A 25,521-nucleotide genomic window follows, 5' to 3' on the forward strand; every position below is an offset into this window, starting at 1 on the left:
GCAAACAGAACAAAAACTGAAAGAAAACAGAACAGAATATTCAGGGACTATGGGACAAATACAGATGTGTAACATAAATGTAATGTGAATACCAGAAGGAAGAGAAAGAGAGGAACAAACAGAAGAAATGTTTGAAACAATAATGACGGAGAATTTCCTCATACTGTCAGGCACCTACCCACAGGTTCAGAAAGCTTAGCAAACATGAGGCAGGAAAAAAATGAAAAACAAACCCTACACTAGCATATTATTTTCAAGCTACATAAAATCAAAGATTAAAAAAAAATTGTGAAAGGAGACAGAGGAAAAAGCACCATACCTATAGAAGAACAAAGATAATACCTGACTTCTGTTTGGAAACCATGCAAGCAAGAGGAGAGTGGAGTGAAATATTTAGAGTGAGAGAAAAAAACCAACCACCCAGAATTCTGTATATGGTGAAATTATTCTTCAAAAGTAACAAAGAAATGGGTCATTTTCATTAATTTTGTCTGGTATGTGATATATCCATTCACCTAGTGATGGCAGCCTGTTTGGAAATATTCTCTTGACCCCATCTAATTTCTGCTTGTGGAATTTCTGTTGTGCATAACATGAAGTGAATGTATCTGTTCCTCAGGAATCACCTTTTCCTCTCTATACTTTGTGTTTATCTGACTTCTGGGAGAATTTTTTAAAATCTCTTTTATTGTGTTATCTTTCTACCTAAATCAATCTACTATACCAGTGCCACCATCATACTTTAAAGTGTGGTTATCATACTTTTCAACTTTATTAAAATTTTGCCTCATCAGAATGTTCCTTTTTCTCTACTGCCTGTTCCAGAAATAAATATGCAACATTTCCTCAAATCTCATTGAGATTACAAATGAAGATATCTGTTGCAAGTCCTGGTATTTTTCTCACTTAAATTTCTAATTTTCCATGTATGATGAGCCTTTTCTTTGTAAATATTTATAATGAGAGCACATTTTTCTAGTATTTGAACTTAAATGGATTCTGCTGATAGTATGTGGGTTTCTGCTCAAATCTTCTTTGCGTAGTTGAAGAAGGAAGGAGCTGTTCAGATAAGTTGCAGTTTTGCTTTGCTTAACCAGAGATCTTGAGTCCTATGCGAAGAAGGAGTAGGAGTAGGGGAGATTGGGAGGAGGAGGGGGAAAGTGAAAGCAAGATGTAGCTGTCACAGGGATAACGTCAGTCTCTTAGCCTCATTTTGGGTTGGTTGTGGTACCTGACAGCGGGCTTGGAAAACCCTCCCTTCTCTAACTGGCATAACTAATGCCACTAGGGTCCAGCTGTGCAAGTACCTCGCTTTACCTGGCATGCTGTCTGTACCAACTATAAACGGAATGTGAGTGCCTCGGTTACACCTCATCATAGGAATCTGGCATCTGGTGAATTATTTAGGCTAATGAAAGGTGGTCTGGACATCACCTTTTCTGCAGCTTCCTGCCATCCCAGTGTTCTCAACATTAGGAGCTGGTGGTGTTGGAGTTCTGCTGAGGATGAAAGGGAATCTCTCCCCTAAGTTCTTATTTCCTAAACACACTTTTCCTTTCCATGAGGTAAATTGTGGGTTGGACATCTCCTCTCACTTGATTCAGTTTTCCCTACAAAACAGGGTATAAAAATTCCTTTAACAACTTTCTGACAGGAAGAAAACTTAGTTTCCAGCACAGGTATATATTTTGCTAAAGATTATCATATGCTTTCGCTCTTTTAAAGGAGATTCGAAAGGGAAGGGGAGGTAAATGTGTAAAGTTCAGAATATCATGTGAGTTGACTGTTCACAGTTCGTTTAAAAACAAAAATCAAATATGCAAAGAAATATATCAGCAATTTTTTATTTTAGTTATTTGATTGTTGGTAAAAATAATCTAACAGACCATTGTAGACATTTATACTCAGAATATATATGTTCTATTTAATTAACACCTGAGTGATCTGAAAACTATTATGTTCCATGAATGATAGAATACAGAACAGGAGCTAACCATTCCATATATAAATAATTACTTCAAAAATTATAACAATATCCCAGTTTTAGAGTGAGTGAGTCTTTAAATGTATCTTTCTTGGGGACAGAATCATTCTTTTTTCACGAAAAATCATTATCAAAAATTGGTAATTTATAGTCTTGTCAAAATGAAAATGTTATTTATAGTTGCAGATGAGATTATAGGAGAAGTTAAATGTAGTGTGATTTTCTGATCAAAAAAATAATTTTACTTTCCCTTGACATATGAATATTGAGTATTATTTGAATGTAATTGTAAAAAAACACTGAAATTATGTTCATTTTGAATTCTTTTGAAAATACGGTATTTGCAAAATAACATTGTTACATATGAAATAAATTATAACTAGATTTAATAAAATAATGTATAAGTTTATATTAAAATTACTTTTAAAAGTCATTAATTAATTTTGCTATACAAATTGAAAATAAAGCAGAGACTGTAGTTCAAAGTAATTCATCATAGGAAGTTATGTTTAAATGTAAAAATTTCTATATCCTTTCTCCAAAATACACAATGAAAAAGAAAATGTATAAAAGACAATGTATAAAAACATTTATAAGTAAGTGATATTAAAAATAAACTCTTTAATTTGAAAAGTAAAATCATATATCTGGAGCTTCAGGCATCACAGTGTAATTCACATATGCTATAATAAGTCATTTACATAAAGAGAAAAATCCACCCAGTTTTCTTTTACATAGTCCCAATCAATATAGGGACTTCAGATTTTCTGAGGAGATGTCAACGAATGCATTACCACACTCCTGCTCTCTGTTCACTTCTAGTCATTTCAAAAAACATGAAGTCCTAGATAAAAACAAAATACGGAAATGCGTTTTCAGCAACAGAACAGAGATCAGCTCTCAGATGCATAAATGCTAAGGGATCTGATGAAACACAATAACATATCTGCTAAACAAGAAAAATCAACTAATAGGTAGATCTGGGAAAGGTTGATAGCTTCAGCTTTCCATTTTAATGGCAATTAAATCCTGTAATTCTATTCACATATTGATACCTGCATGAACTTAATTAATCCTCTGGTAATTTCTCTAAATTTCACTTTTTTCATGCCTCTTAGAATGTTCCTCTTTCAATCTTTCTTCCTCAACTTTTTGTACTCCTTCTCTAGTAGTATAACTTGTGTTGTGACTGGAGTTCCATGTACAATTTTTAGATTGTTTCTGGAGAATGACAGCCATCTTAGAGTTAGAATAACACCTTAGAATTTTTTGGCCCAGTTTTATGATTTCTCTTCCAATCTTGTTGTCCACTGTGTTCCTCAGCTTGTCTTACTCCATCAGTTTCTAACCAGACCCTCTCCCTTATAACTTCCGTCAGATCCTGTGGATTGTACCCTTCTCACATCTATCATTTTCCTTTTTCTCTTTACAAAGAAATAATTGAATCTTTATCACCATTCACTTGCAATTGCACTATTACAATTTTACCTCTCTTCAATCCATTTTGTACACAGTCGCCAGGATTTATCTTTCTAAAATTTGGGTTTATAACTATTTTATTTATACCTAGCTTAAAATTAACCAGTTAACTAAACAATTTTCAGTATCTTCCCAAGGTCTATAAGATTGGGAAGATTGCCCAATCTACCCCATATTCACTTCCTAATAACTGCACCACCACCACCCCAATCCCATTTCTCACCTATCCAAACACCCCAGACTACTCTCTCCACCCTGTACACACTGTATCTTTGGTTATGGTGTGTAAACCTTTGGTTAAACAGTTCCCCAAGTTAAGGTTAAAATTTTCTTCTCATGTGAAATAAACACTTATTGAAAACACAGTTTTTAAACAGAACTGTGGTTATATTTAAAACTTTATATAGAAAATACTGAGCCTGTCCCAAAGTAGATAGAATAGTATAATAAAGTCCCAATGACCACTCACCCAGCTTGGTTCACCAATTACTCCATCCGCTGTGTCCCTCTTCCCTCACCCCCATTATTTAAAAGCAAATCTATGATACCATATCATTTTATACTGAAATACTTCAGTATGTGCCCTTAAAGAAAATGGACTGTTCTGTTTTTGTATAACCACAATAACATCATATTCTTTTAAAAAATCCTTAATAATTCATTAATATCATCAAATTGCCAATGTTCACATTTCCCTGAGTGTCTTGTAAATGTCTTTTTATATTGGTTTGCTTAAATCAGTATCCAAACATGGTCTACAAACTACATTAAGCTGATGTTTCTCTTTTTTTTTTTTAATTAATTAATTTTTTTAAAAAATATTTTTTATTTTTTGGCTGTGTTGGGTCTTCGTTTCTGTGTGAGGGCTTTCTCTAGTTGTGGCAAGTGGGGGCCACTCTTCATCGCGGTGCGCGGGCCTCTCACTGTCGCGGCCTCTCTTGTTGCGGAGCACAGGCCCCAGACGCGCAGGCTCAGTAGTTGTGGCTCACGGGCCTAGTTGCTCCGTGGCATGTGGGATCTTTCCAGACCAGGGCTCGAACCTGTGTCCCCTGCATTGGCAGGCAGATTCTCAACCACTGCGCCACCAGGGAAGCCCTCTCTCTTTTTATTTTATTTTTATCTTTTATTTTCCTGATATTTATTTGTTGAAGTAACTGGATCCTTTTTCTGTATGTTCTTTTACTTTTAATTTTTTTTCTGATTGCATCCATATGCCAATATTTAAGGTATTAATCTAGTAACTCCAAACCTTGCTTGCTTTGGAATCATATGATAGCTCGAACAGCTTAAAGGCTTGGATCCACCTCAGGAATTGGTTTACTAGATCTGGGTACATAGTCTTGACATAGGGAGTGTGAAAGCTACCCAGGTGTTTCTACTGTGCAGCTAAGGTTGAAAACCACTGCTCTGTCCCAGGAGTCCTTGACATTGGCTGTATATGGAATCATCTGAGGAGCTACACAAACTTTTAATTCTGAGCTTCTGATTTAGTTAAACTGGAACATAGCCTACTACTAAAAGCTCCCTAGGTAATTTAACGTGAAGACAAGTTCAAAATCATTGCTGTATCTCATATATTTCCTCTTAATTGGTAGTTCTGTCTAAGGCTTGATTGAATGTAGATTCTTATTACAGTTTGTATTTCTGTATTAGATGATTTAAGTTAATAATGAATCAGGCAGAAATCTCTTTGTTTCACTGAGACCTATTCCATTTAAACACATTGGAAGATTCAGACTCTTTTCCAAAGCACCACTTTTTTTTTTTTACTAAAACCAGAGCCTCTCCTTAATATATAAGATCCTCTTGTTACAATGTGAAACTGCATAGACCCTCCAGGAAGAAGCTAGTCATCTGTGAACCCAAAGTAGCAGAAGAAAATGGAATTTCAGAGCTAAAATTAAATAGGACCACTTTCAATAAAACCTACAAATTTAAAGGCGAAAGATTTATGCGATATGAAGAGAAACGAGAGTATAAAACCTACAAATTTAAGATCATTTAAAAATGTAAAATTTACCTAATTATTTCAGAATGATCCTAGAGAAACCAACTATACCCCAGATTAGCAAGAATAAACTTACAATGAGGAAACATGCGCCGAGCATCACAGCTTTCATTTTCACATCAAGGTCTAACGGGAACTGGATGCCAAAGTTATCGACATCTGTAAATAACTCTCTCACAAAGCCAGTCCACTGCTTGGAAATCTTGCCAACCACATATTTATCATCAAGAGATTTAATCTAATTTTAAAAAAAGACAAAGAATTCTAGAAAACTAATAATAAAGCTGCTTTCCAAGTAGGAGTAAAATAAAACAAATATTATATTAAAATTATATGCCATTCATATCTATGAACATTATATCACTCATTACATGCATGTAGATTCCTATATCCATTTATAGATTCATTTTAAAAAAACTGTTTCTTTGGTACAGAGAACTAATATGAAAGTAGCTTAGCTGAAATATTTAACATTTTCTATTCTCCATTAAGACATACAGTAATAAGTTAGTTGAATCGAACCAAAATAAAATTTAAGCAGGAAATATTTCTGTGATGAAATTTCTAGAAGCCATCAGGAAGGTAGTAAGTGAAACTCCTATCTGACTTCTGCTTTAACACAAGCACAGAGAGTTGATATAGGCAGAGTTTTAAAGGTGATGGGAGGCCCCATTATCACCCACTGTCAGTAGGAAAACATGAAATGCCAAGAGCCTGGAAAAGAGGATTGGCAGTTTTGAGTGAAGGTAAGTAACCAATAGTAACTTGATGAGATGCCTCAGGTCAAAGGTTGGGGTACGACTCGACAACAGGAGGAGGATGAACAATGAAAGAGGAAATGCGTATGAAAAAAAAGGCTCCAAAGTAAAGTTTTTCTAATTTTACCGTTCTGCCTGAGGAAGGCCAAGGGCCATGATAAAGAGTTGAACAGCTTATAGCCAGAGAAATGCACCTCACCAAGTGGGCATGTGGAGGCTGAAAGTAGTCCACACTTGCCAGGGTATGTATAGGCAGAGCTATGTCAAACCAGGAAGAGAAGTGTCCTTTTCAGATGTGCACAAGGTACCACACATGCTGGCAACAACCTCTGAAGACCTAGCTTAGGTTGGGACCAGCTACATAAATGTGGGCAAACTAGAAACAGTTGACTCATTTTATTTGGATGTGGGTGGTTAAGTTCTTTAAAAACTTGAAATAAACTTCTAATATGAAAAAACTGTGATAGCATGGATTACTGTTCATCAAATAGTCATTTCAGTCCCCTCCCTCTGTAAGCCCAGTATACTTTCCTGCACACTGAAATTAGGCTTGGCCTTGTGCCTTGTTTGACCAGTGGAGTATTAGTGGATGTGACACCAGCAGAGACCTTAAACATGGCTGAGTGGTTTTGCCTCGGTCTTGCTCTCCAGTGATCAGCCACTAGAAAGCATGATCCAGGGAGCTTCTGTTGCTGAAGCTCCAGGATGAACATACCTGGAGCAGACCTGAGACCAACTGGCAGCCTAAATCAGAGCCATCTGAGCCGAGGTATATCAGTTGACCTTCAGACCCATAAGGATGAGAATAAATTCCTGTTTTCTTAAGCCACTGAGCTTTAGGGATTATTTGTTACGCTCTTGTGGCAAAACAAACTAATATTGCACACCTTCATGTTTTATCTGCTCATAGCTGTCATGTAAGGATTTGAAGCTGGTAATAAAACCTTACATTTTATTTTTTAATTCAATTATTTTTAATTTTTGAAAAAAAATTTTTAACAAAATATACAAAAGATAATCAGCCATCATAATCCTACTACTACACTTACCAGATATTAACCCTTCCCCTTTTTGATTACTATAGCAAGAAATTTTAAAATTCACCAAAACTTTATGTAAGAGGTAGACATATAATTTTTTAAAGGAAAGGAACAGAAAAGTGAATAAGGATCTACAACTGAAAAGTCAACAGGACTAGATAATTTTTAGCTAAATTCTAGAAAATATTTTAAAAACAGAAAATCTACATAATAAAATGCTTTCAACTTCTGGAAGCAATAAACTGGTATTATATTACTATTAAATTTATAAACCTATAAATTTAATACAAATAATTGATAAAGGTGTTCTAAAAAGAAATCTATAGGTTCATCTCACAACATAAATATAAATACAAAAATCCAAATAGTACATTAGCACATAGAGCCCAGTATAAAAAATACTATAATAAAGTATAAAATACTAAAAAAAAATCATATAATTCAAAAACATGAGTGTATCCATAGGTCCTGAAAAGGTATTTTATTTACTTACTAATTAAGCATTTATATAACATTTAGTATATGCTAGGCATATAAATGCTTTACAAGTCTTATGTAATTTTTTCCTCATAATTTCTCTATAGGATATATAGTATTATTACACACAATTTTCATATGAAAAAATCAAAGCAAAGAGAGGTGAGTCACTTGTCCAAGTTCACACAGATAAGAAGTCATGGAAATGGATTTCAAACCCAGGTGTTCTTCTCCAGAGTCTGTATTCATGACTGTTATGATGCTCTGCTGTTTAGAAAGTTAATTATCAATTCGTAATAAAAATCTAGGTCAGGGTCAGCAAGCAAGGGTCAATGAGTCTGCAGCAAATTTAGTCTGCACCCTGTTTTTGTAAGTTTTATTTGGACACAGTTACACCCAATATTTGTGTATTGTGTATGACTACTTTCATGCTAAAATGGCAGACTTGAGTAGTTGTAACAATGACCATATGGCCCAAAACTCTAAAATGCTTTCTATCTCTTCCTTTACCAAAAAAAAAGAAAAAAAAAAAAAGTATGCTGATTCTTGCTCTAGATAAAACAGGAATAGAAAAATACTATGAAAAATAGCCAGTATCTTTCTAAATTATGAAACATTTGCTGCTATTTCAATTGAAATCATCAACTTAGTAGGTGTACACAAAATTGGCAAATATTATTCAGTTTTGCTGTAAGAAGTAGGCTGGAAAAGAAAATAAGCTAATTGGCAAATTAGAAGAGTTTCCATGATTTCATTTGCTATGTGATTTTATACCTAGATAAACCAAGTAAATATAGCAAAAGTGCCTTCCAAATTAAATACTAGAATATAGTCACAAGGCTGAATAAGAGGTAAACAAAAATAAATAGCTTTTCTCAATATTAACAATAAGTACCTACAAATAGAAATATTCCTGATTAGTAGTGATAATGCCTGTAAATTACTTAGGACAAATTCAACAAAAGAGATAGAAGTTCTATATGGTCTTATGAAGAATACAAAATTAGATATAAATGAATTAAAATACATTACACTTTTGGGATGAGAGGTTTAGCATCATAAATATATTAATTTAAAAAAAATCATAAACAGACAATACAATACTAATTGGATTCTAACTTCTGAAAAATTTAATGAAATGATCTTAAGTTTCACATGAAAGGAAACATCTGACAATAGCAAGAAAATATGATAAAATAGAATGATCAGTGACTGTGTGGCTATGACTAAATATAGGATACATCATTGTTACCATAACTGAATTATAAGGCACTACTGTAAGAAAAGTGGTAGCAATGCAATAGAAGAATGAATCTAGAAATTGCTTGTGGAAATTTAATGTATGTCATTTCAACTTAGCAAGAAATGAGTAGTTTACTTAATAAATTATGATGACACAGTTGTCCAGCCAACTGAGATATATATTTATAAAACAATGTACAAAAGGGGTAGATTTGTGGAAAATATTTGCAGATCAGAGGACAGAAATACAGATGCAGGGTCAATGTCTTCAACACACAAACTACATTTATGAATTGACAAGAAAAAAATAAACAACCCAATAGAAAATACAGGCAACGGATATTAAAAGATAATTCAAAGAGCAAATACAAGTAGCTAGTAAACTTAGAGAAATGTTCATAATCCCTAATGGTCAGAGAATTACGTATTAGAAATAATCTTCCCCACTCCCACTTGATGATTATAGATTTCCTATTTTAGTTTGCAGTTTGCAATTTATCTAAGCTGTATCTGGGTGTCATTTCTTTTTCTTACCAGAATGGCATCAAGTCTGCAAGATTCTTAGCTATGTATCTCTTTGAATATTATATCAAAACATTCTGTCTCCTCTTTTTTTGTAATTCCTCTTTGGCATATGCAATAGTTTATTCTAGCTTCCATGTCCCTTCAAATTTATATCTTTTCCCCACCTCCTCTTTATATTCCTAATATGGGTGATCCAGTTCACTAACTCTCTCTTCACCTGTGTCTAATCTGTAGCTCATCCTTTCAAACGAGGTTTTATCAATGACTGTTCCTCATTTCTGGAGGTTCTATTTGGCTTGTTTTTATATCCTCCTGGCCTTTATTATTTGTTTCATCCTCCCCTTATGACCCTTTTTATCTCTTTCTTAGGCTTTTTAATGTCTATTTAGGTATTTCTTGTATGATTGATTACACACTGTTCTATTATATGCAGTTTGGTTTTGGTAGATTAGTTCCTAGAACAGTATATTAATTTTTTAATCTGCTCATGTGGAGATAGGTTTGTTCTGTAGGGATAGAGGGTGACCTTGGTGATCAGTCTCCATCTAGTATGTTTTTGCATTCAATTCTCCCATCTGTATCACCACTCAAGATCAGTTTCTATGTCTTAAGATTCATGAATCATACTGGTGTTATGAATTCAGACCTCAAAATCATGGAGGGGGCTAGATTGGGATATCAGTTTCATGTAGGCATATTTTTTCCTACTCCTAATAGTCCTGGAATAAGACAGATTCCCTCATTATCTCTAAGGGATACAAAGTCTGCTTGTCCTTCTTCTACTCACCCGTGGGATAATCTCATGGCTTCAACTACCATCCGTATGCCAAAAACTCTAACATTTTCCCTTACACACCTAAAAACCAACATGACTCAAAAACAAATCATTAGCTTCCCACAAATCAACTGTTTCTCCTTCAAGATTCTTACCCTGGTCAATGGCATCATCATTCAGCTTCTTAAACATCAGACATCAGACCAATAAGACTTTAGAATCATGTCTCAGTTTTCTTTTTTCCTCCACTGACATCAAATCTATGAATCAGTACTGCTGGGTACACTTATAAATGTCTCTGAATTATTTTTTCCTTTAGAATGACTCTTCTCCATGTTCCTTCCATAGTGGTCCCTCATACTGATAATTCCTGCTTTCAAAATTTCTATTATCTAGTATATAGAAAATGATTCAAGGTACTATTTTCTCAATTCCCTCAAAGATGTTATCTAGTTAACACCATTCTAGATGCACAGGAGAGAAGTTAATTCATTGCCTATAATAGATGCTTTAAGGTATCCACTGAGGAGGGTTGCTGAATGATTTCCAACTTTCTTATCATTAAATATAAGAGTTTCACACTCCAGTATGACTTACTTCACCAGTATTTTTACTTATTTTACATAGATAAAATATATGTCAGCAAAACTTCCATTAATATTCCCTGAAACAACAATTACCTTTCAATCCTCTGGATCTTTTATGGGAATGATAACCCCTACATAGAGAACTATTATACATAAACCTATAAAATCTTTAAACATACATAGTTTATATCCCCCCCACACACTATGCATTCTTTGTAAGAGTCTTTATAAAGTCTCTAATTACATCATATGGACTTTTCTTAGAATTGCCTGTCTGCCTCATTAGACACTGAAGTCAGTGAGGAGTGATCCATCTTTATATATATAAACAGAGGAATTAAAAATCATATGACTAGCAAAGCCAGACAGATAATATAAAAGAATGAAGCTGGATAGTGGAAAACCTTGGCAAGTCAGGGGCAGTGGCAGAGTTCCCACTTATTTATCATAAGGGGGCAGTCCTGCTCAGTTTTAGATTTTTGTCCCTTCTGTGGAAATTGTCCAGTTTACCAGATTTTATGTTTATACAAGAGAATCATGGTATCAAGATTAAGTTTTATAATCTCTCGACTTTTAAGCATTTGCAACTAAATAATTTGGGCCATAAGTCTGGGCCCCATTTGTTGGAAAACTGCTGTGATGAAATTCCTCCAGGTAGTAAATACACAGATATATTGTGATTTCTAATAAATGAATTTAATACAAAGATAAAGGAGAGGTCATAGAGAAGCATGATTAGGTAGTACATCATATATTTGTTAAAATTCTCTTTGCATAATTGGGCTTTTTGTAGGAACTCAAAGATGTCAGAGATTTTGAAGAGGGCCTAGAGCACTGGCAGCCTGTGTTTCATGCTAAGGAAGAACCATATACTTCGGCAATCAGACTTTGATGACAAGGTTAATGTTCCACTTAAAATGGATAACATACGGTACCTCTATACAAAAACCACCAATGTTAGATGCTTTGTTTATATTTATTTGACTACAAATCTCTGCTTCTCTTTTCTCCATTTAGCACAATCAACACTGATGCTTAATCAGAGCAATAAGCATCTCTCTGACCAAAGATAAATATGAGGGACACTGAGTCCCTCTTGAGGTATCAGGACATACGTATTCATTTAATATATTTGTAACATCCTCCCAGCTTATGTTATTCTTATACTAGGAAAGCAAAACCCATAAACGTTATCACACCTCTTACCTCAAAATCAACATCTGCACAACAGCTGCAGACAATACATGGACCAGTAATTCTTAGTACATCCTCTCTCCTCTCATTTTGAAGTGTAAACTTTGGCAGGCATGGGTGCCAGGTCTGAGTAACATAACCTACTGGTACACCAGGAGGAGCTTGGATTTCTATCTACAAAAGCAAAAAGAATATATAAATTGTAATCATAACAGTGTCTAGTAAGAACTCTCATTTACTGAATACTTTCTAAGTGTCAGACACTGTTCTAAGCACCACTTAACTCACTCCACATCCTTACCAAGTTGGTACTATTATCCCTGTTTATACAGGAAGTAACTGAGGAACAGAGAGGTTAATTAACTTGTATCAGATTCCCCAGCTGCAAAGTGGAAGAGATGAGACACAAACTCGGGGAGGCTGCATGCACTGTCTCCATTCTGAAGCACTGCTCTACTGGTCTTGTATATTTTAATATTTCCATACTTACAAAAAATGTCTAAATTATGAATAGCTATTTCCTCAAATTCCTTTAAAAACAGTGGTTTAAGTGTATGGACAGAGCGCTGACCACTGGGGCAGTTTTCAAATATGAGTGGCAATAGTGCTAGCATGGAAAGAAAATGGGGCCTGGAATCTTGGCTCTGAACATTAGCTGGGTGACTTTGAGAGCATCTCAACATGTTTATCTGTAACTGAGGACTTCCTAGATCTCTTTATTAAGACCAACTGTATAATGTATGCTAATGTGCTCTATAAATTGTAGAGCATATTCCATCAAACTCTCAGTTTTCCCTCAGCTATTCCGATGAATATTATTACATCTAAACTAATTGACATGGAAAACAAAATAATTCAGTATGAACAACTTCAGTTATCCTTTCAAAATAAGAGCAGTATTAGACATCAAATCTCTACGTGCTTGTATCTCTGTGTGCCCTGCTCTCACAGCTACCCGTATGGATGACTGAGTGACCCAGGCAGCTCTGGTTTCAGGCCAATGGAGATACAGGCAAAGGCCAACTTCCTATAAGCACTCTGTGCCCTGGCGTCTCCCCTGAGATCCGTGTTCTCTATCAGAGGGCTGTCAAGTACTATGAAAGAGACACCTGGTCTTTATGGAGCTGACGGTGCTCACAATTTGCATACCCCTATTACAGGGACTCAAATATATTACTTTTTTTTTTCAAATGGAGAACTGAAAAACACAGGAGTTGAGATTTCTCAGAGGGGGCCTGTCCTAGGTTTGCTCCTTGTAGGTTGGCTAAAATAATGAGATGAACATATGTGTTCTTTTCCTCACTCTTCTGTCCACTTGCCTCTGGGATGGCATTCGAGGATATTCTCTATGGGGCCCTCCTCTGGCTTTGGCCAGGCCCTCATGGTCATTTCAGGTGAGGGACTTGACCGAGGTGACCTATGTTCTCAGCTCTCTCTGAAGATCAAGAAGTCTGGTCTCTGAGATCTCTGATTTCACCCCCGGGGGGCACACTGCTCAGGGACATGGGGCTAACTGCTCACTCTTTTCCACCTGCCTTCCTTCCTACAATTTACACTCAAGCATAAACCAATAGCTGGTGGACCACTTTTCCTTTAAATCTCATTTGATTATATAAATTCACCAATAAGGTGAAAATTCTTGCAGAACTACTTTGCAAAGTATTTGTAAAAATTACCCTGGTAATTGCTCACTGACCTCCTGCAGGCAGCAGGGAAAACAACAGCTGGTACACCTTAGTGGTCTCTCCAGAGTTATGACTTCTCGGCCCGTATTATCAAGAATCCTTATTGTAAAAGGCCTAGAAGGCCCACAGCAATTTCGGGTACAGCAATCAGTATCCTCTGCTGCAAAGTAAATCCTCTGTCCAAGGCTGTTCTTAATTTCATATTTGTTACAAGTTTCAAAACCTGTTAAGACTAAAAACATAAAAGAGGGAATCACTATGACTATTGTGTTAAAAGAATAATCAATCTATCCTAAGATACTACAATATCTAGTTATACCATTTTAAGATGATACTTCATATAACACAGGAGGAAGAAAAGGAAAGATGTTTAGAGATGATCTAAACAGAGAAAAAAAGGCAAAGGGAATGGAGGAGAGGGTATTAAAGTACAAAGAAATTAGGAATTCCTGTATGAGACATGGAAGAGACAACAACTCGTATCTTCCTAATTCCATAGACCCGTATCAGAAAGGGAGACTTTGCTGTGAGGGATGGTGCGTGCTGCCGATGGCGACAGTCGTGCTAAGTGAATGCAGAAAATGTCTACTTGTCATGTATTCAGCTATGGAGGGGAATATAGGATGATTGCTATGTTTATGCACCGTATAGTATTGTATTAAGTAAATTGGCTTGAGATATAGTTTTATAAACCACAGTCATGGCTTCTCTTTCTGCGCTGTGTGAGGAAGGTGTGAGAGGGCTTTCTCTCAATGCGCACATGTGAAGAGGGAGAGAGTGAAAATGGAAGGTGAGGTAGGACGTCACCCTGGGCCCAGGGCACCCTTGTTTAGCTCAGCAGTGGTTGTTCAGAAGTGGGAAATGGCTATTAGACAAGGGGAAAGGCGCTTGGCAACCAAGGCTGCAAGTCGGAGGATTCCAGACCACTGGCATCCTAAGTGAACTCTGTACCTTAGCAGGGGCTAATCTCTTCACAGGGGAAACAGAGATGTGCTAAATACTGACACCCACGTGGTATCTTACCAAAGGGCTTCCCACAATGAACCACACTTTGGAAACCTCTCCTTGCTTAAAGCCAGGAGGGAGCAATTCATGGTCCCACTTGTCCACAGCCCTCATTAACATAGGTCATAGGGTATTAGAAGCCACCAACATAATGAGCAATTAAAAGAAACATAGAGACAAAAATCACTCTCTAATATTGGTGTGGATGGACTTTTAGTCAGATAGAGATGTTCTTCACATATTTTATCGCCATGACCTCCCTTAAGTATCTTTGCTCTGACTCAGGCCCTGACCCTGCCTTTAAAAGAACCACCCTTTACCTCAATATCAGCCAGTCAAATATTTCATGTGAAAAAATTAAACTGATTCATGAAATGGGATCTATTACCTAACTGTTTCATTAAGTAGCTTAATCTGAAAATTCTTCAGCTTGTTTATCTGTGTAATGAGATCAGTGGGCTTACACAATCTAAGCTTCCTTCTAGTTACTTAAAAAAGGAAAACAAATAAAACAAGAGAATTCTATGGTTATGTCTTTATTGTCTATTAAGTTTTGAATTGGGAAATGTTAAGTGCCTGTCATAGTCTCAGGTGCTAAAAATGAACTGAGTAATCTTTATTTCTTTATACTGCTCATAACATTAAAATATAAACCTTCAGTTGGAGACAAAAAGAAAAGAAAATTAGACATCCTTTAAAAAACTGAAGAATTTATAACTACTAAATTTGAAATTTATATTTCATGATTAATACATATATATTTCCAAATATATACATAAAACTTATAAATCTTAAAACTATAAATGGAGTGCTATATAATGTGTAGTGTCTGTTTTTTTGGTTTTTATAATGTCAAAAATAAATTCCCTAAAATGAATCATTAAAAAAGTTGAGAATATAAATTATCATATTATGAAGAGTTCCTTTCCAGAGAAAATGTAATGTAAACAAACTAATAAAAATGAGAACATCCTAAATATCGAAGTGTACATTACAAGTAATTTAAGTGTAATAAGCAACAATTATATATTCTAACCAAATACCAACCATATTTCTACAGTAGTACAATTCACATTATAATTTCTATCAGTGGAAAAGAACTTTGCAAAGATGTGAAGAAAGAGTTAATAGATATATTCTAAAATCTATTAGAGTTTTCACTGAACTCTTTATACCTATAAGGAGGATACTGTAGTGCATGAATCTACCCAGATTGCCTTTCCCCTGGCAGCAGTCCTGAAACATCTAGTGGCTTCTTAAGTTTACTTTGCACCTGACGAGCACTGGACCTAAGGAAACAGCTGTAGGAGTCAGGCCCCATCCATAGGAGCACCAGTGGCGTTCTAGGAAGTCAGGCCTCTCGGCCGGCTGGTCAACACCCTCCAGTGCAGTGTCCCTGTGCCCAAGGTGATAATCCACAGCCTGTGGAACAAAGGGTTTTATAGGGTTCCTCTGAACTCCCAAGAGAAACTGTGGGCAGTAATGCAATTTTCCAAAACATCCCCATCCATCCAAATTCAGAGTTCACTTGCTTTGGAAATGTATTTACTAAGGTAACTGAACTACTGCATGTGGCTCTGTGACAACTGCAAGGACATCACAAACTGGGGAAAAAACAGTTGAAGGGATAGAGGTTAGGCAAAGTGACAGACTCACTGAAATGATTTCTAGAGAGAAGGGGGAACAACAGTAAGTTTTTGTTTTGTTTTTTTTAATAAAGGGTATGTCTGTATTATTTTACATTTTTATTTATTTATTTATTTATTTTTGGCTGTGTTGGGTCTTCGTTTCTGTGCGAGGGCTTTCTCTAGTTGTGGCAAGCGGGGGCCACTCTTCATCACAGTGCGCGGGCCTCTCACTGTCGCGGCCTCTCTCGTTGCGGAGCACAGGCTCCAGACGCTCAGGCTCAGTAGTTGTGGCTCACGGGCCTAGTTGCTCCACGGCATGTGGGATCTTCCCAGACCAGGGCTCGAACCCGTGTCCCCTGCATTGGCAGGCAGATTCTCAACCACTGTGCCACCAGGGAAGCCCAACAGTAAGTTTTGACTGGTTTCCTTCTAAGTTAGGGTCTGTATCAAGAGGAGAGATGTCCAGCATAATAGTATTTTACCACTTGACTCCTAATTTCAAGAAATGAGCTGCTGATAATCCTTATCAATTCATTATCACAAAGAGAGACATTTGTAAATAACCAGTTTTAATATCCAGCATCACTGAAGGTGTTATATCTGTGGTTGGTGATATGCCTTTATCTGCATAAATGTCCTCTCTTCCTAGAAATATGATAAATACAATGAATACATACCTTCCAGAAGTTCAATTTGCTGATGAATCAATAGTTGATCTATCTATTATAATAAAAAAAAATTAAGCTGTAACCATGTATCATGTTATTAAGCCAAACAAATTAACATGAGTGTTCTTATATTTTAAAAGAATGTATATAATCACTTATCAACATTTATCAATATTATCGATATTTAATAATTGTTTATATTACTTCTAGATATAAAATTAAAGTTAATATATTTTTAACTGAAAAAAAAATATTGAACGTGTTCACTATTTTTTTTTTTTTTTTTTTTGAACGTGTTCACTATTAATGTGGGCAAATTCAGGTCAAACAAAATGGACTTACACTGGAATCCCTATAAAAATTAGAAAAAAATGTACCTTCCAGATGGGCCTAAGAAATATTAAGACCTTTTCAGCCATTTAAAGAGCTTTTTTCTACAAATCTAAACATTTTCTTTTTCTTTCTTTTGATATCATTTGTAGTAGGTGATAACTTCCCCGAACATTTTGTAAGGGCCTAATTTAAAAAAAAAAAAATCTGCTTAGGGTATTTCTTAGAGAATTTAGGAACTACCAGAATTCTTTTTTTTCTTAACATCTTTATTGGAGTATAATTGCTTTACAATGTTGTGTTAGTTTCTGCTATATAACAAACTGAAGCAGCCATATGTATACATATATCCCCATATCCCCTCCCTCTTGCGTCTCCCTCTCACACTCCCTATCCCACCCCTCTAGGTGGTCACAAAGCACCAAGCTGATCTCCCTGTGCTATGCAGCTGCTTCCCACTAGCTATCTATTTTACATTTGGTAGTGTACATATGTCCATACCACTCTCTCACGTCGTCCCAGCTTACCCTTCCCCCTCCCTGTGTCCTCAAGTCCATTCTCTACATCTGCGTCTTTATCCTGTCCTACCCCTAGGTTCGTCAGAACCATTTTTTTTTTTTTTTTTAGATTCCATATATATGTGTTAGCATACGCTATTTGTTTTTCTCTTTCTGACTTACTTTGAATGACAGACTAGGTCCATCCACCTCACTACAAATAACTCAATTTCATTTCTTTTTATGGCTGAGTAATATTCCATTGTATATATGTGCCACATCTTTTTTATCCATTCATCTGTCGATGGACACTTAGGTTGCTTCCATGTCCTGGCTATTGTAAATAGAGCTGCAATGAACACTGTGGTACATGACTCTTTTTGAATTATGGTTTTCTCAGGGTATATGCCCAGTAGTGGGATTGCTGGGTCGTATGGTAGTTCTATTTTTAGTTTTTTAAGGAACCTCCATACTGTTCTCCATAGTGGCTGTATCAATTTACATTCCCACCAACAGTGCAAAATTCTTATATTATAGGCTGCCCAAGTGCATTGTGGTAAATTAAATTAGTGCAGAGAGTGCAAGAGAGACAATTCATTTACTGAAAACTAATCTACCAGATTTCTAATGGCAGACAAATACTAAATCTCACATTGCTGAGATAAGCTATCATGTAGTTCATTAAAATCCAGGAATTTATTTTTTCTTATTGGTAGCATTAATAAAATTGGGTCTTCCAAAGAACAAAAGGAACATAAAAATGTAATTTTCTTAATTATAATGAAAGGTAGGTCACATTATGCACAAATCAATAACTCCTTTCTTGGTACCACTTATGGAAAATCAACACTAAATCGAGTTTGATGGTTCTTTCCAACTCCTAGGAAATTATTCAGTATTGGGATTAAAGGACACAGGATCCAGAACTAAGGTTCCAGAAGTAAAAAGCCATTCCCAGTTCCTCTGCATTTTGATGTTAGGCGAATTATGTAACTTCTCTGGACCTCAGTTTCTTCTTCTGTAAAATGGTGATAATTATAGCACTTGTATATCACAGAATTTTTTAAAAAGAATTTAAATGAGTAAATACATGAATTATACTTAGGAACAAAGCCTGGAAGCTTAATAAAGGTTTGCTATTAGCTATCATTGCAGATTATATTCAAGATCATAGAAAATACAATTTCCTAATACATTTTCATTTTGCTTTAAAAGTAAACCTGACCTAGAAGAATTAGAGTGATCTGTAAGCAAAACATGTTGTTTTACCATTTCAGGCTTTTGTGAATTAGCCAATTGTTAATCTCACTAAGTAAACTGGAAGCACAGTTTTGTTTTTAATGAGTCTTTTATGCATTGAATTACCTGAGTCAAATATTCCAATCCGGGTGGACAGTTTAATGGAGGTGGTGGTGCTGGCATCCATGGTACCCCTGCAGGCACGCCTGGCTGACTAGTCACTGGTTGGTATGGGACAGGAAAGCCGACTGGGCCAGCACCTGAATAGCCAGCTGGCGGGACTGGATAACCAGCCTGGGTGCCAGGATAGCCAGTATATCCTGGAGGTCCTGAAATATGAACATGTGAAACTATTTGTAACTGCAGAGAAAAATGCAAACTTCAACTCTTTTAGGATCACCCCAGCTATCTACAAACTACAATTTCTACTTAGAAATCCTGTTTCTAAGAAGCTTAAGGTTTGTGTTTTTCTCTCTCAGTGATCTTTCAATGAAATACCTGTGGTTTCAGGTCCACTCCTATTTTGAGGGTTTTAGGCTGTGTTTGGAGTTGCCCCACAGCCTTACCCTTATCATTCAAAACTCAGGTGAAAATATGCTTGAAATCTAATGAAGTGAAAGAAAGTCAACGACGATCTAGGGTCAGGTACATAAAAATTCTGGAATGGCTTCCTGGAAAAGAGGGATGGCATTGAGTAGAAAGCCCAAAATAAAGGCTTTGAGTCAGCATTTCTAGGACCAAACCACCCTGTAAAAAAATGATAATTCTAGAATTCCAACAAGTGACATTTCTTATCTGTATAGAACTGCTAGTGGTTTTGTCCCCTCATGGCATATTTGGCAAGGTCTGGAGACCCTTCTGGCTGTCATAATTGAAGGGAGGGGGATACTGGCATCTGGTGGGTAGAAGCCAGGAATGCTGCTAAATATCCTACAAGGACCAGAACAGTGCCCTGAAAAAAAAAAGAATTATCCATCCTGAAATATTGTAGTGCCTTTGTTGAGAAACCCTAGTACAGCGGTAAGGGTATGTCATTCCTTCCAGTACTGCCCAGATACTCCTCTGGGTTAACAATTTGCCTGAAGTTTTAACCCATGGTGTATTCCATTCCTAAAACCCTCCACATGAAAAAAAAAAAAAAAAGTTAAGTTATGATATTAGGTTACAAATGTAAATTTCACGGTTTGGCACCCTAAGCTCTCTGGAAAATACAGTTTGAGAACCAAGGAAGGTAAAACCTTATAGTAGGCAAAATTGTCTCAAGTACTTATTAAGCACAGTAGAGGAAGAAATGAGTATATACTCTATTCCACATGAATTTGTGATCACAAATATGAAGCTTCATAACTTTACAACTTAAATGAATAGTCTGCGGAGTAGCTGTTCCATAGGAATGGAGGATGTAGTTGCAAAGAACTGTGTCCCACAACATTTTAAGAGTTAAGGCTATGCAAAATTTAACTTAGAGCAGGAAAATTGTGAATACTTTTAAGTGGAATACTGACAACAAAATACATACACCAATAAAAAGTAAGACTCGGAAGACAGACTAAACCTCATAGCAATGTCTTTTAAATATAGTTTTATAATTTATTCCCTCTTAAATGAATAAATATTTACAGACGATCTATAATGTGATTGGGTCTAGAATCAGAGGATACAGCTATCAACAAGACAACCTGCTCTCAGGGAGCTTAGAGGAGACAGAAAATAAATCTTAAAAAAAGATTTCAGATTGACCTGATGGAGAAAATACATGGGGAAGAGGGCAAGGTATCAACCAGTTACTTTAGATAGATAAAATTTACAGTTGACACCTAAAAGTTGAGAAGGGAAAAAGTGTGTGTGAAGATATGGTAAGAAATATTCCAGGAGGCAGGAATACCAAATACAAAATCTCTGACTTTAGGAATAAATCTGACATGTTTGAGAAAGAGAGGGACATTATAAGGGAAAGGAAGAACAGAAACAGCTGTCAGTAAAGAAATAGGATCAGTTCATCTTGGGAGCCCCTTAATAAGGAGTTTGGATTTTATTCCAAGTGTGACTGACAGGCTTTAGGGATTTTAAACAGAAGACTGAGTTCCATGATCTGTGTGATATCTTGCAAAGTTTTTAGGAGTACCAAGCACTGGGATTTAAAATGGGAAATGCAAATGCAACCCCTGCCCTCATTGCCTAATGGGAGAGAGAATTTTACACTCACCCTTATTCTAGGGATCTACAACACCAGTGTCAGTAAGTGATTAACTAAAATCAGAGACAAGCGCTTTGAAGGGAGGGACCAGGGTTTTATGTGCCAAAGGAAGGTGTTTAGATGGGGAGAGACAGAGGGAGGGAGTTGGGACAGCCTCCCTGAGGACCACCCTCAGCTGAGATCTGAGGGATACAAAGGAGTTGAGTAGGTGGGTGACAGGGAATGAATATTTCAGAAAGAAGCCCTGGGATAGTAACAAACACAGGGCATTTAAAAATCTGCAAAAAGGCCAGTCTACCTGAACAGGAGAGACAGTCGTAAGAGACAGACAAGGAGAAGGCAGGGGAGCCCCTTGGGTTTGGTGGACCAAACTAAGCATTTTGGTCTTTATCCTGAAAGCAAAAGGAAGCCAATGATGTACCCATTGGGTACTGTCTGTAATATTAACAGATAACTATTTTTAAACATCATTGACTACAGTGCAAAGATGAAACCATAGGCAAGCCAGTGAGGGGGAGGAGATGTGAATTAATTGGTTGCATTATTAGCATTATTAAACCTTCACGAGATTCTTGGAGAGGATAATTATTTCCCAAATCAATGGATTAAGCATATAGAATTACCTGAAATTTAGGTTAATATTTCATTTACCTAAAGCCCAATTGATTTAATATATTAATATAATAGTCAGCAAATATTTGTCATTTATTAATTGTAAAGCATTGTGCTAGTTGCTTTACACATACTCTCATTTAATCTCCAAAACGCCTGAATTAGAAAATATTATGCCCATTTTATAGATAAGAACTGAGGCTTGGAGGTACAGAAACTTGCTTAAAACCACAACACAACTATTAAGTACAGAAGCCAGAACTTGAAGCCTGATCCAGCCTCTCTATGCCGGTTTTCCCACTTGCATAATGGGGATAATTAATAGTATTTACCCCATAATATTGTCTGAGAATTAAATGAGTTAATTCACATTAGGCACAATAAACTCTCAGTTTTAATCTATCACTATTGTTAGCATCATTGTCATAAAAAACCTGTGCTATATTGGCCTTCGACTTGAGAAATAAATTTGAGCTATTTTTCTCAGAAACTCTCAAGTCCGATTATAACTTAATTATGTATCACCTACTATTATTTAGCCATGGGTGGATTAAAATATCCTCCAAGTGCCTTGGGTGCATACTATAGACTTGCTAATAATTCTTCAAACACCAACCATTTAAAAATTGAGAGCAGCAGTTCTCAGCCCTGGCTGCACATTAGAATCACCTGTGAAATTAAAAAATTACCAATCCTGGGGTCCCACAACCAGAGCTTCTGTTTCAGTTTTCCTGGGATAGTGCCCTGGTACTAGTGTTTTCAGCAGTTTACAAGTAATACTTAAGTATAGGCCCCTTTGAGAACTATCATCTTAGAGCCTTGGGAGTCTTTCTACCTCGCATTCGTTTAAATGCAAACATCTGGATGAGATCCAGGCTCCACTGAGAGGTTTCTGGCTAGACAACTAAACAAGCTATTCACCTCCTAAACAGATTTGTTTGCTCAGAGTAGAATAAAAATGCATACACCCTCTGGCCAAACAAGACTCCTTTTGATCCACAGTCCTCAGGATGGTCTCTCAAGATGTGGGTAGCCTGCCTACTTGCAAATGTAGGTGCATCATGAACTCTGCCATTTGGTAAAGTTCTGGTAACATTTTTTATTTTATTTTATTTTATTTCTGGCTGCGTTGGGTCTTTGTTGCTGCGCGCGGGCTTTTCTCTAGTTGCGGAGAGCGGGGGCTACTCTCCGTTGCGGTGCGCGGGCTTCTCACTGTGGTGGCTTCTCTTGTTGTGGAGCACGGGCTCTAGGCGTGCGGGCTTCAGTAGTTTTGGCGCACGGGCTCAGTAGTTGTGGCTCACGGGTTCTAGAGCGCAGGTGCAGTAGTTGTGGGGCACGGGCTTAGTTGCTCCGCGGCATGTGGGATCTTCCCGGACCAGGGCTCGAACCCGTGTCCCCTGAATTGGCAGGAGGATTCTTAACCACTGAGCCACCAGGGAAGCCCAAGTGCTGGTAATGTTGATAACTGCATTTGTCTAAATGAAAATCTCTGAAGTCTTCTATGCAGTGGTTCAAAAGAAATAATATATTACTTGGTATGTAGCGATATGACTCAGTTACTTTTCTTAGAAAGGCAAGGCATGATTGAGCATGTATATAAAAGCAAAGCTTTCACATTTTTGTATGTTACAAAATAAAAATGAGAATTATCCCAGGTAGCTATGTTTCTATTGCTTGAAGCTTCCAGGCTTAAGCAGTCATCTCTTTTGCATGACAATCACTGAACATAATTAACCCCAGACAATAAATGACTCAAAAACACCCAGAGATAAATCTCCTAAATGTAGCATGACCATAATTTTCAGAATGAATGGAGAATCGATAAAATCTGTTACTTAATATGTGTATTTTGGGGTTTAATTTATGTGCAACCTTATATCTTATTTGCTAAATGTCAATTCATTACTGTTTTTATTAACACAACACTTTTGCTATTCTGTATAAATAAAAAATATTTTAATGATATTTATGATAACATATAGTCAAAGAAAAAAATCCAGGACTAGGCTGCAAATTTCATTATTGAACTTTTAGTAAAAGACACTACTAAAATACACACAGAGACAGACAGACACAGACACACACACACACACACACACACACACACACACACACACACCCTTTGGAGAATATCAATAACTGATAAATTTTGGTTTTTTATTCTTTAAGCCAGTGTTTTACCTGGGAAAGCTGCCGGAGGATATTCAGGGGGATACCCACCTGGCAACTGTGTTCCTGGGTGAGGATCATTCATTTGCACATCTGCAATTCAAGGAAAGGTAAACATATATCTTCTTAAAAAAATATATATCAGAAAAAAAATGCATTGTTCTTAGATAATTTCATTTATATGCTCCTGTGTTGTATTGAAACAGTGAATTCTTCACTTAACAAAAGCTATGCCTGTTATCAGAGTTAATCTACAGTAGAATCCTGTTTCAAACAAATTCCCTTCTGATAAAATAGGCAGCTAATTACTGGGGCTGAGTTTCTAGTTTTCGAATATGCCTGATGAGTGTTCTCTCCCATACACTGATTTTGTTGTTACTAGGAAAAATAGATTGTTTCAAAACTACATAGACTCTTTTTGAATTATGGTCTTCTCAGGGATAGGGAGGGTGGGAGAGAGGGAGACTCAAGAGGGAAGAGATATGGGGACATATGTATATGTATAACTGATTCAATTTGTTATAAAGCAGAAACTAACACACCATTGTAAAGCAATTATACTCCAATGAAGATGTTTAAAAAAAAAACAAAAAACTACATAGACTGTGAAGAAGGAGATAAATCAACCTAGTTGGATGTGGGTTTGGTAATGGAAGGATAATGGGTGATTTTAAAGATATCTATAATTGTTGCTATAAGAATTATGTTTTAAATATTTAAAATAATACATGCAATTCAGTGTTTAAATATCCTTTTTATGCTTATTCTGGAACTACCCCATTAAGTTTGAACTATAGGAAATTCCCAGTATTTGACTGATTTTGAACTACAAAAATCATAACTGACTTAGTTACAATAAATAAACATATTAACTTTTGTTATCTGCTAATCAATGTAGTTTGAATAATCTTTAATATGTATGTATAAATGGTTCAGTTTCCTAGTTCTTCATATTCGTGTTTCTCTAATCATTCCTTTAGCAACCACCCTGGCCAGAAAGTAAATATTTAGTACTAGCATCTCCTGTGTCACGCCTCAGTTAGGCTCTCTGGCTACACTGGCTCTGCCTTCATGGAATTTATGGTCTAGTGGACACTACACTTACACCATATTCTCCTCTCTTCCCTATGGCTTATTAACTGTAAATTCAAAATAGTTTATTTTTGAATAATGGGGACATGGCAACAGTGTAGAAGAAAAAGTTGACCAAACTTTCAATCTGACACATTTCCTGTATGTATCATGGGTCTTGAAAGACAACTCAAGTCATATGATCTCAGCAGGAAGGCTGGGTTGTGCCCACCTCCACCCCCTTTCTTCTCCATTATTGGCTTCATAATAACTTCAGCAGAATGGAGTCCATGGACACTGCAAATTCAGGCAACAGAGAACCCTCTACTTGAGTCAGGGCTTTTCCCCGTA

The 25,521-nt window shown here is 36.3% G+C and overlaps 1 protein-coding gene across 6 annotated transcripts in view; it reads right to left on the reverse strand.

The window, feature by feature from the left end:
* Positions 1-1,828: 1,828 nt before the first annotated feature.
* LOC102999026 (phospholipid scramblase 2) overlaps positions 1,829-25,521 on the reverse strand; it is a 32,084-nt gene continuing 8,391 nt past the window's right edge. For 2 of the 6 annotated variants that reach the window (XM_057545877.1, XM_007188099.3), the window contains 7 exons: positions 24,112-24,192; positions 19,248-19,450; positions 17,065-17,107; positions 13,766-13,986; positions 12,082-12,243; positions 5,548-5,709; positions 1,829-2,828 (listed from right to left, as the gene is read on the reverse strand). In XM_057545877.1, coding sequence (XP_057401860.1) covers positions 2,775-2,828; positions 5,548-5,709; positions 12,082-12,243; positions 13,766-13,986; positions 17,065-17,107; positions 19,248-19,450; positions 24,112-24,184 — 918 coding nt within the window. In that variant the 5' untranslated portion in view covers positions 24,185-24,192 and the 3' untranslated portion in view covers positions 1,829-2,774. The remainder of the gene's footprint in view (positions 2,829-5,547; positions 5,710-12,081; positions 12,244-13,765; positions 13,987-17,064; positions 17,108-19,247; positions 19,451-24,111; positions 24,193-25,521) is intronic. The other 4 variants (XM_057545878.1, XM_007188100.3, XM_007188101.3 and 1 more) reach the window with 3 other exon arrangements.

This window comes from Balaenoptera acutorostrata, chromosome 4 (assembly GCF_949987535.1).
Source record: "Balaenoptera acutorostrata chromosome 4, mBalAcu1.1, whole genome shotgun sequence".
Classification (NCBI taxonomy): Eukaryota; Metazoa; Chordata; class Mammalia; order Artiodactyla; family Balaenopteridae; genus Balaenoptera; species Balaenoptera acutorostrata.